Source organism: Balaenoptera borealis (genome assembly GCF_965194805.1).
Source record: "Balaenoptera borealis genome assembly, chromosome: 2".
Taxonomy (NCBI): domain Eukaryota; kingdom Metazoa; phylum Chordata; class Mammalia; order Artiodactyla; family Balaenopteridae; genus Balaenoptera; species Balaenoptera borealis.
Genome location: NC_138867.1, coordinates 28,670,145 through 28,682,144, shown reverse-complemented (window position 1 = coordinate 28,682,144; position 12,000 = coordinate 28,670,145). Strand labels below are relative to the sequence as shown.

The 12,000-nt window shown below is 38.4% G+C and overlaps 1 protein-coding gene across 2 annotated transcripts in view; it reads left to right on the top strand.

Annotated features, from left to right (window-relative positions):
• Positions 1 to 10,747, top strand: part of GOLPH3 (golgi phosphoprotein 3) — a 52,845-nt gene extending 42,098 nt beyond the window's left edge. For both annotated transcript variants that reach the window (XM_082382464.1, XM_082382463.1), the window contains one exon: positions 8,827 to 10,747. In XM_082382464.1, the coding sequence (XP_082238590.1) occupies positions 8,827 to 9,251 (425 nt within the window). In that variant the 3' untranslated portion in view covers positions 9,252 to 10,747. The remainder of the gene's footprint in view (positions 1 to 8,826) is intronic.
• The last annotated feature ends 1,253 nt before the right edge of the window (positions 10,748 to 12,000 follow it).

Sequence of the window (12,000 nt, the reverse complement as noted above, 5' to 3'; positions counted from 1 at the left end):
TTAAGCTTATTTACAAGTTTGTCTTGATAATTTTGAGGGGTTTTCTTTGACCACCCTCTTGTAGATCTGCTGATAACTTTCTTTTTACCTCATTGAGTAAGAGAAACTTTAATGTGACCCTTTTTCCTTCTTTGTGGTTGTGATATTGATGTTGTCTTCAATGATAATTTTTTTGTAGGAAATCTTTTAAAATTACTTTACCCATTTGATGAAAGTTTGTTTGGTTAAAACTAGGTACTTACTCAGCACATACCAAGACTATATGTCACAGTGCTCAGAACATTGTCAGCCCTCTTTGGGTGAGCCTTCCACCTATTCAGCAAACTGTGGCCAGCTGACAAAGACTCAGTGAGGGTATGATGTTAACTCCATATGTTAAATATTAGCAAATATGATTTTTTTGAGATAAAAATAGAAGTGCTAATACCTTCTAACTGATGGATCGTTTCTACATTCTCTGGAGTTCACTGGCCTAAGCAGTCTTTGTGTTGTGCTCATGTTGTGCTGCCATTGTTGGCCATTACCACTTCCCGTGGTGCAAATTAGAATTTGTAATTAGGTTCTCAGCTGACCAAAAGGAGGGTTTCTCAAGTTGTAGTTACTTTTTTTGGGAGGTATGTCAGGTAAGTCAGAGTGCTTAAAGTTCTTTTTATGGAATATAGTTTGTCTTGCCTTAACGTCAATGTTTTTGATGTCACTTTGGTGCCACTTAGCACGTGGAGGTGTTTTCAGATGCTTCATCCATCAACAGTCTCTTTATCTTACATCATATATGTTAATGGCACATTGGGATTTGGGTTAATAATATATCTTAGACCACTGGATTTCCTTTGTTATGTATGCATGGTACACAGGGAGTATGGCTTGCAAAGAGTTGAATCTCACCGTTTAAGGTGGCTCTATGTGTCTTAAACTTTACCTGTTATGTAACATTTTATGCATGTAGCTTATCCAGTACTCAATGTGTATGATAAATGAAAGTGGTTTTCAACTTGAGCTGTGTGCGCTGTTCTCACTTGGTTGAGTGAAAGGAGGGCAGAAGTCTATAAGCTTTTCTCAAAAGTATTAAATATAATTAAGATTTTGTGAAACAGAGTGTCCATTTGAGTTAGGAATTTGTGTAAACCAAGAAGCTAATACGAAGAAAGTGGTTTTTAAATTTTTTTAAACAACATCCTGTGAAGTTTAGGATGGCTGTAAATGCCAAAATATCACCTATAGCACTTTGGTTGCATGTTCCTGATGTATAATAGGAATGACCTGTAATTTCAGCGTAAAAGAAAGGAATCCAGAGTGGGAGAAGGAGAAAAAAGCACATTTCTTTTAAATTAAGAAAATATCTACTTCACACCTAGTTAAAAGTACTGCTAGTGCTTGCTGATTTTTAATAAAAAATTGTATCCAACCTAACACCATTTTAACCATTTTTACGTGTTCAGTTCTGTGGGTCAGTTTGTTGATCTAAAATTTTTTAGTTGCTTCAAAATAATGAGTGGTATCAAATACCAGTTATTGCAACAATACTGATGTAGGTACTATGAAACTTAAAAAGAAGTGCTTCCATACTAAAAGAATCTTAAAATTCATTTGCAGAACAGTTGTATATTTCTGTTTATTTACTTATTTATTTAGGCTGCGCTGGATCTTTAGTTGCAGCATGCGGGATCTTAGTTGCGGCACGCATGCAGGATCTAGTTCCCCGACCAGGGATCAAACCTGGGTCCCCTGCAATTGGGAGCACGGAGTCTTACCCACTGGACCACTAGGGAAGTCCCCAGTTGTGTATTTCTAATAACGGATTGATAACAGATTAGAGTTTAATAGTATGGTTCTGTGAAAGTGCAGTAGCCCAGAGAAAAGAAATCCTTGGGAGCTTTAGTAGTTGGAGGAAGTGGAACTTGGATTGGGCCTTTGAAAGGTAAAAATGAGACAGAAAGAAGGAAGTGTTCCTGTTCAGAGGGCTTAGAGGGGGTGGTAAAATTGGTGGACCTATCCTTACACAGTTAAGTCTGTACTTGTTACTAGGTTTTCAAAACTATGTATTGTACTGTGTTGTTGAGGGATACGTGCATAGATGGTGAGACTATATGTAAAGAAAAAAGAATGATTAACCTAAGTTTGTTTGGTGGTTACCTCTGAGGCAGAGAAGACACAAGGGAAGCATCTAAGGTCTTGATGAAGCTTTCGTCTTTACCTGGGGTGGGAGGATGGATACCCAGGGGTTCATCTTACTGTTATTTACAGTGTGCATATATACATGTTAAAATTAGTGATATTTAAATATTACTTATATATCTTGTTAATTAAAAAAATTAATAAATATGTGTATTTGAGGCAAAGAGTAAAAAGTTTAAAGACTACTTTCTGTTTTCAAGAACAGTATTTTTTGCTTTCTGAAGTCTTAAGACATGTAATTGATCAGTTTGGTCACAAGGTGTCGCTAGATTGCCAAATTTATGAATAAAGCTGCTTTTTTTTTGTAACATGATGTCAAGGAAGATGGAAATTTTTTGTAGTGAAATTATTTAGGTGCCTGCCAGTATGTCATTTTCACTGAAATAATTGTTGGGCAGTGGGATATAAATAACCTTTGAAGAAATTTTCCTCTCCGTATATACTTCTCAGTTTCCTTTATAAAAGAGTGAACTATAAATAAATTCTATACATTTAAAATTTGCTTGTATAACTTATAAAGTCTTTTTTGCATAGTGAGTAATTTAGGATGAATGACAATATGGATCACAGTAACATATTTTAATCTAGAATTTTGAACATTATTCCTCCATTGGGGGTTTGTTACAGTATATTTAAAAGATATTCAACATTCTGCTTAAATTGAAGCAGCTAAATCTTTTAGTAGATAGTATAGGTTAAACCTTTATTGTATCTTCTCTTCACTTAACCAACTCCCCTCCTCCCACCCCAGTTTATACTGTTGTCTTAAGTATGCTAATCTCAGGGGTAACTTTATTCTTTGGATTTAGATTAATTTGGTTCTTTTAAAATAAAAGACGGAAGTGTAAATCAACCAAAATAAAAAAATTAAAAAAACAAAAGCCCAAATAGACAAAAATAAAATAAAAGGCAGAAATGTCAGGATGCCAAGACACTTTGACCACTCAGTTATTTATTTATTTATGTATGTATGTATGTATGTATGTATGTATGTATGTATGTATGTTTATATTTGGCTGCATTGGGTCTTTGTTGCTGCGCACGGGTTTTCTCTAGTTGAGGTGAGCAGGGGCTACTCTTCATTGTGGTGCACAGGCTTCTCATTGCGGTGGCTTCTCTTGATGCGCAGCATGGGCTCTAGGCACGTGGGCTTTAGTAGTTGTGGCGCACGGGCTTAGTTGCTCTGCAACATGTGGGATCTTCCTGGACCAGGGCTCGAACCCGTGTCCCCTGCATTGGCAGGTGGATTCTTAACCACTGTACCACCAGGGAAGTCCCACCACTCAGTTATTTTATCGTGCCTTTTTTGGAGTGTTCAAAATAGTATCAAACAACATTTACATATTACCCATACTGGTTCAGCTTTCTGCTTACGGGATTTTTTCATTTTTAAAAAATATCTGAGGAAAGCTGAATAACATTTTTGTTGGAGTGGGCACACAAGATTTGCCCTTTTCCAGGGAACTGCATCAAAAGATGATGATGTCTGAGTCCTTTTTTGTTACTTCCTCCGAGGCAGAAATGATTGCCCACAAGAAGGTCCAGTCATAAATGGAACACATTATTTGAAGGTTGGTCTGTGTTCAGGCTCTTCTCTTTCTTAGTAGCAACATTAAACTAAGGTAGCATATTTTGGATTTGAGGAATTTGTCACAGGAACTTTGTAATAAGCATTTCTTGTTCTATTGGGTGCAGTATGTAAGATTTAATTGTGGATAAGGTGTGGATAAGCCTTATTAGCATGACTTCAATACAATAGACAGTGAATTATAAACTGCTAATACCATTTATTTCCAATGAGAGGAAAAAAATCATTGTATAGCAACATCAGAGGGATTTCTGTTTTTTTTAGGTCTATAAAGAGAAATTGACCTATAAGTTTCTTAGAATAATCTTAAACACCCCCCGTCCCGCCCCAACAATTATTTGAGAATAGATAGCCAAGATGTTTTCTGAGACATAGAATAACTTCCTAATTGACTAGTGAGTTGCCAGGGAATAGTACTTCTTTGATAACTCACAAATTATTATTATGAGTATAGTTAATTAATTAACCTTGGATTTGAACTCTAGTTTTTTATGGGCTTTTACGTGAATTTGGCTGTTGATTATTTTGTGTTTATTAGTTTGAATTTCCAAAAGTAATTTAAGAATGTTGGAAAACACAACCTAGCTAATTCTAGCCTGGTGCCTTAGGCTGCCTACCACGTGCCAATGATATTAGAAAGCACAAAACAAAACCCAAACTGTCTGGTGAAAGTTACGGCAGGCATTTATTGGGGAGAGAGTGGGTTGGTACAACAATTGAAAAATGAAAGTTATAACTAACCTTTGAAAGATGTGTGCCCTTAACATCAAACTCAAGTAATTTCTTATTCCTCTGGGCTCTTGGTTCATATTGTTTTTATGGCCCTATTTACATCTTATTCTAGCCAGTTAAGTACAGTTAGTTGTTATATTATGAATGTTCCCTTCATTTGATTTAAAATATCTAGAGTTAGAAATATGTGTTACTAGGACTTCCCTGGTGGCGCAGTGGTTAGGAATCTGCCTGCCAATGCAGGGGACACGGGTTCAAGCCCTGGTCCGGGAGGATCCCACATGCCACGGAGCAGCTAAGCCCGTGCACCACAACTACTGAGCCTGTGCTCTAGAGCCCGCGAGCCACAACTACTGAGCCTGCGTGCCACAACTACCGAAGCCTGCGCGTCTAGAGCCCACGCTCCGCAACAAGGGAAGCCACCGCAATGAGAAGCCTGTGCACCGCAATGAAGAGTAGACCCCGCTCGTCACAACTAGAGAAAGCCTGTGTGCAGCACCGAAGACCCAACGCAGCCAAAAATAAATAAATAAAATAAATAAATTTAAAAAAAAAAAGAAATATGTGTTACTAATGTCTGCATTCTCAGTACCTAGTATGATTTTTTTAGACCATTATAAATAGGATAAACTCTTTCTGCCAAAGTGCTGATTCTGCACATGGATAAATAATAATAGCTAACGTTTATTGCAAGCTTACCATGTACCAGGCTCTATTGTAAGAACTTGATATGTCTTTAACTTAACTTAATCCTCATAATAACCCTTGTGAGCTGGAAAGAGTTGTTTTCATTGCTTTACAGATGAAAAGACAGAGGAATAGAGAGGTAAGAAGCCTTGCCCAGGGTTGCACTGCTAGGAAATGACCAAATTGGAATTCAAATCCAAACAGTCTGGCTCCAGAGCTTGCTCTCATAACCTGTTATGCTATAGTGCTTCATCAAGTAACTGTTAATGATTTCTCTTTTTTCGTTGTTTTTTGTTTTTGTTAATGATTTCTTAACATTAAATGTAGGTGTGGGCTAATTTAACACCAGAAATTGAAAGTAAGTAGAATTTCATTTATTATTGAGTTATATTTTTCTTTTATACTATTAAGTTTTAAAATCTATTAGGGCCCCAAATATATTTCAGCTCTTTTACTTTTTGAAGTTATCAAGGAAATTGAATGCAATGATTGTTTTTCTTTTTGTGGAAGCTGATTTGCCAGGGTTTTTTATTTGAAAAGCTTATCTTTCTTTTCTTGTTTTCTTTATTTTTATTTTTTGCTTTTAATCTTTTTTTTTTTTTTTTTTTTGGTTGTGCCTCATGGCATGTGGGATCTTAGTTCCCTGACCAGGGATTGAAGCCATGTCCCCTGCAGTGGAAGCATGGAGTCTTAACCACTGGACTGTCAGGGAAGTCGCGGTTATGTTTTCTTTAAATGTAGAAGATGACTTTAATAATGATTCATGGTACCATTTCTTCATTATTTAATTGACAGTTTTTTTTCAAGTCCCTAGTTTTTTTTTTTGTTTGTTTGTTTGTTTTAATTTTATTTATTTATTTATGGCTGTGTTGGGTCTTCGTTTCTGTGCGAGGGCTTTCTCTAGTTGCGGCAAGTGGGGGCCACTCTTCATCGCGGTGCGCGGGCCTCTCACTATCGCGGCCTCTCTTGTTGCGGAGCACAGGCTCCAGACGCGCAGGCTCAGTAGTTGTGGCTCACGGGCCTAGTTGCTCCGCGGCATGTGGGATCTTCCCAGACCAGGGCTTGAACCCGTGTCCACTGCATTGGCAGGCAGATTCTCAACCACTGCGCCACCAGGGAAGCCCCTCAAGTCCCTAGTTTTATAGCGTGAATAACAAAATGTAAAATGGCAGTTCCAGATCATTTAGCCTTTAAAAAAAGAAAAGCTCTCGTTTTCTCTTCATTGTGCTTGTGTTTTCCTTTAAATTATTTAGATATTTATAATAGCCATTTTAAACTCCTTGTCTGCTAATGCCATTGTCTCTGTCATTTCTGGGTCATGTCAGATTTGGTTGACTTTCTTTTTTGGTTGTGTGGCATGCGGGGTCCTAGTTCCCTACCCAGGGATCGAACCTGCGCCCCCTGCAATGGAAGTGCAGGGTCTTAACCACTGGGAAGACACCAGGGAAGTCCGTGTTTGACTGTTTCTATTGATTTTTTTTCCCCCTTAGTTTTGGGTCACATTCTTCTACTTCTTCACAAGTCTAGTAATTTTTATTGGATGCTGGACATTGTGAATGCTATGTTGTTGTGTGCTGAATTTTGTTTGTCTTTAAAGACTGTTGAAATTTGTTTTGCTAGGCAGTTAAGTTACTTGTGGATCAGTTTGTTTGTAAGCTTTGTTAGGCCAGGTCTGGAGTAGCCTTTACTCAAGGGCTAGTTTAGCCCTATTACTAAGATGTGATCCTTCTGGAATCCTTTCTGAATGTCCTGGGTGTTCAGTGAGACCTTTCCACTCAGGCTAATTGGCATGCATATTTTTCCTAGCCCTCTGTGAACTCTTGGAATTGTTCACGTTACAACTTTCTTGAATTTTTTTTTTTTTTTTTACCTTGTTTTGTGGAGTTTCTCACCATAACACATGTGGCTTTGTTTTTAGCCAGGCTCAAGCGAACACCATGCAGATTTCTAGAGCTCTTATTCTGCATAGTCCCCTCTTCTCCAGTACTCTGCCTTGCATATTCCAGCTGCCTTAGCCTCCCCCAGCTCTGATCTCTGCCTTTTTACACAGTGTGAGTTCTGTGCTCTACTTGAGGTCTTCTGTTCTGCTCTGCTGCCTGGCATGTGCCTTTGGGTAGCAAGCTTGGGCAGTAGTAGGGCTCAGTGAGGTTTGTCTCAAAAGGTCACAGCTCTGGGCTGCCTTTTGACTAGCATCTGAACAGTTGTTTCATATATTTTATGCAGATTTCTAATTGCAACAGTGGAAATGTTTTATTTCTGTGATGTCCGCTCAGTAACCTCTAGCCCCACTTGGCTGTTGAGCACTTGAAACGTGGCTAGGGCAACTGAGGAACTGAGTTATTTTCCCTCCTTATTTATTTATTTGGCTGTGCTGCAGGGCTTGTAGGTTCTTAGCTCCCTGACCAGGGATCGAACCTGGGCCCCCTGCAGTGGAAGCATGGAGTCCTAACCACTGGACCGCCAGGGAATTCCCTGAGTTTTTTTATTAATTTAAATTTAATAGCCCTATATAGTTAATGGCTGCTGTAGTAGACAGTACAATTTGGTTTTTCTCAATATTATAAAATTTCAGCTTTTGCATATAATAAAAGTGCCAGTGGTTGATCTCTGACATGTCCCAATTTAGAAAGGTACTATAGTATTTTTTTCAAATTACCCAAATAGTTACATGTTCATTGGAGATTATTTGGAAAATACAAAAATTACAAAAAAGAAAATTTGTCACATATAATCCCCCAAATAATCAAGATTAATATTTTGATATATTTCCTTCTAGTCTTCTATAAAGAAAAAACTGTTTTAGTGAAAAATATTTGGTTTTATTTTTTTTTTTAAGATTTTTTTGATGTGGACCATTTTTAAAGTCTTTATTGAATTTGTTACAGTATTGCTTCTGAGGGTTTTTTTGTGTGTTTTGTTGTTGTTGTTGTTGTTGTTGTTGTTGTTTGGCTCCAAGGCATGTGGGATCTTGGCTCCCCGACCAGGGATCCAACCCGCACCTCCTGCATTGGAAGGTGAAGTCTCAAACCACTGGACCGCCAGGGAAGTCCCTTGGTTTTATTTTAAGTATTTATGTCTCAAAGGGAAATACGCATAGATGACAAGATTAAAATGATGAAAATGTTTTGTCCTTCTATAATTAGGTTTATATTATTTGTCAGCAAAGAATAGCATTGCCTAAACAGGCCTTCCCAGCTTTATAGGTCAGGTATATGTAGCAGTTCAGGAATAACTTATTAATCAGGGAACTTTTTAATTCTTTTCTCTTTTTGTTGCAGATGGGTGTTTAACAGAAATGAAATCTCATATTTTGCTATTGGCTGCTTTTTGACAGTAGCTAGAGAGAAGCCAAACATAATTTAATGTTGATATTTGGCTTATTTCCGCATTAGGGGAGCTGGTTTGGAGACTGCTTTCAGCTTGAGTAACTGTTGTGCCTGAAAATCATGTGCCAGGTGCCTAGAAGCCGAAGGCCTGGCCATCAAGGGGTTCATGGTTTAGTTGGCAAGAAAACATAGGTGGATTTTCTTCTGCTTCTCTGGAGGAAAAAAAGTCAAATGTTACTGTTCATTTTAACAGTACAAAATTTAATAAGATTAGCAGATAATACCTATCATTTCTCACTTCGGGAATCTTTCTTTTAGGCGAGACGTGGAATCCGTTAAAATTGCATTATCAGTTAAGAAACGTGCGGGAACGATTAGCTAAAAACCTGGTAGAAAAGGGCGTATTGACAACCGAGAAACAGAACTTCCTTCTTTTTGACATGACGACACATCCCCTCACCAACAACAACATTAAGCAGCGCCTCATCAAGAAGGTGCAGGAGGCCGTTCTCGACAAATGGGTGAACGACCCTCACCGCATGGACAAGCGCCTGCTGGCCCTCATCTACCTGGCCCACGCCTCGGATGTCCTGGAGAACGCGTTCGCGCCCCTCCTGGACGAGCAGTACGACTTAGCCACCAAGCGGGTGCGGCAGCTCCTGGACTTAGACCCTGAGGTGGAGTGTCTGAAGGCCAGCACCAGCGAGGTGCTGTGGGCAGTGGTGGCCGCCTTCACCAAGTGACCCTGCACAGAACCGAGCGTCCCCCTTTCTCTCGCGGGAGCCAGTCGTTTTTCTTCCAGGGACTTCTGGTTTTCTGCAGTTTGTACTTCCCACACTATAATTGGCTTTTGTTTTATGAAATGGTGGGTGGCTTTTTCTTTTGTGTATGTATGCAGGATTCTGCTGGTACGAGAGGCCTTCCTCTTTCTGTTGTGAAAAAAGTTTCACTGCCATACTGGCATTCCATTCCTCGTGGCCATCCTCACTGTTGCCTGTTTGGGTTCTGGCGGGCTTTGACTGTCAGAGTGCCTCCAGGCTCCTCACACGCACATCTTTTGGATTACCTCAGGTTGAGTTTCTCCCACATGTGCATGTACATCTCGCATTCTGCCTGCAATTCAGACAGAAGTCACAGAAAGGCCTTTAACTCACCAAAGGTAAATATCTGTATCTATTAGGACATTTTATACATAGACCTCAGTTGAGATGTATACTTAGCAAAATTATTTTTAAATTGAAATACACAGTAAATAATATAAAGTGCCCCTTGGATCTTGCTTCCCATGTAAATCTATTGTATTATTACACTTGTTATAATTTTAACTATTAAATCATAAAGGTCCAATTGTTTCACACAGCCAGTTTGGGATGAGCTGCATTCCAGTTATGCTGTATATAGTTTGAATTATATAGAAGTTGTTCCTTCTTCTGGCCACCACTGCCCATCTGAGTATTTTGCAGGGTTTAATTAGTTGTACACCTGTTGCCCCTTACTTGCTACAGTCATTGTAATTTGATGGCAAAATAGACCTCTCATCATTGAAGGAGAGAGAAAACATGTGTGTCTAATTGGTCCCAAGATTTTTTGAGCTGTGCCATTCATGGTACTCTTTGCCTATGCATCTCCTTTCTGGAATTTTTTTCAGTCTTATTATTTTTATCATTTCTGTAGAGAAGAGGCTTGTGACCAGTACTAATCTTGAGTACAGTTTTATCTTTTTCTGTCCACAAGTAAATTAATGTCTGCTCTTAAATAAATATCTACTCACACTTTCTTGGGGGAAAAAAATCAGATGTCAGTACTAGCAGATGTTGCATGTAAATCGTTAGCAAGTAACGACTACAACTCAGATGATTAAGAGTTTTGTAACAGAAAGCTCTGCTATGTTTTAATTTTTATATACAATTATGATAATTAGCACATTGTAAGAATATAAACCTTTGCTTTTTAGAGTTTATTTTTACTATTTCTTTATCACTGTTTATCATATCTCCATTGGTTTCATAATGTAAATACTATATATTGAACAAATTAAATGTCAAATTTTTTATTACCATAGTTCATGTTACTAGTGGGGCTTTCAGGTGTTTAGAGACTTTTTTGGTTAACATTCAATGCAAAAGTACTAGATGGTGTATAACTCTAGAGTTGAATTTTAAGGGATTCCCTGATATGTATACTCTCTTTTTATCTGAAGTAATAAATAAACTATGATCTTGAAAGTGCCTGAATCAGAGCAAGCATGTCATTTGTATTTTTGTATTCCAATTATTGTGGTTTTAGTTTTCTTTCTGATGAAGTTTTACTTAGCCTTAGTTTAGTATGGCAATATTTCTATGCAGGGGTTGGCAAACTTTTTCTTATTGGGCCAGATAGTAAATATTTTAAGAAAATATTTTAGGCTTTGTGAGCCATATACGGTGTTGCAGCTACTCAACTCTGCTGAATGAAAGTTGCCATAGACAATACAAATAAATGGGTGAGGCTGTATTCCAGTAAAACTTCATTTACAAAAGATAGGCAGCTGGCCATGGGCATTGGTTGGCCAATTTCCTGTTTTAACTCATGAAAAAAGACAGATTTTTCTCTCCATTAAAATAACCTCCTTTACCTCCAAGAATGATAACTACTGGTGGTAATTAAGTATAGAAAGTATTAATTTATAGTTTCTTCCCACAAAATGGATACTTGAAACTTATACCATGTCCTGGAATTTCTTTTTAGGTGAAGATTTACTGTTTTCCTCCAGCAGAGATTTTAGAAATGAGGTAATGGTTGTTTCTAAGGAAATCTTGGCTTTCTAAGCCGCATCTGTATTCTCAGGCAAGGGGGAAAGGGCCTCACCCAAACTTCTGTCAGCGTTTGTTTCAGAGCAGGTAGGGCCTGTCAGCCCTACCTGTGTGTGACCTCAACTTCAGTACATGTTTGTGTCTCCGGAGGAGAGGACAAGTGGTACCATCCGGAGGCGAGGGTGTTATCTAGAACTCCTTCTTCCTGTAGAAGGCCGCTGTTTACAGTTCTCTGTAAGCAGGAATGGTGTGACTCCAGGGACATTATTCTGTGTGGAAGGAGCAGTATGTCCACAGGCTTATGCCACTTTTGTTAAAAGCCTTCAGATCCAAGAATCAGGCAGTGAGTTTTAATATAATAAAACTTATTGTGCAATAATAAATCGATCTCTTCATATGTTGAACTGCTGAGTGTTCCTTAGAATAACCTGGTCTGGAACAATGCTGTAACAGAAGGGAGAAAGGAAACTTGCTGAATGCATGCTCTGTGCCTAGTAAAGTATTTTATATCTTGTTTTGACCTCCCCAAACCGCAATTACTGTCTTCATTTAATGAAGAACAGGCTTGGAGAGGAGGGGTTGCCCAGTCTCACATTATCTGGTAAGTGTTTGAGCTTTTAATCCTGAAGTGATTGAAAACAGTAATGGCATTCAACCATAATTTTTCCTTTCTTATTTGGGGACTAGGAGGGGGCTTCTT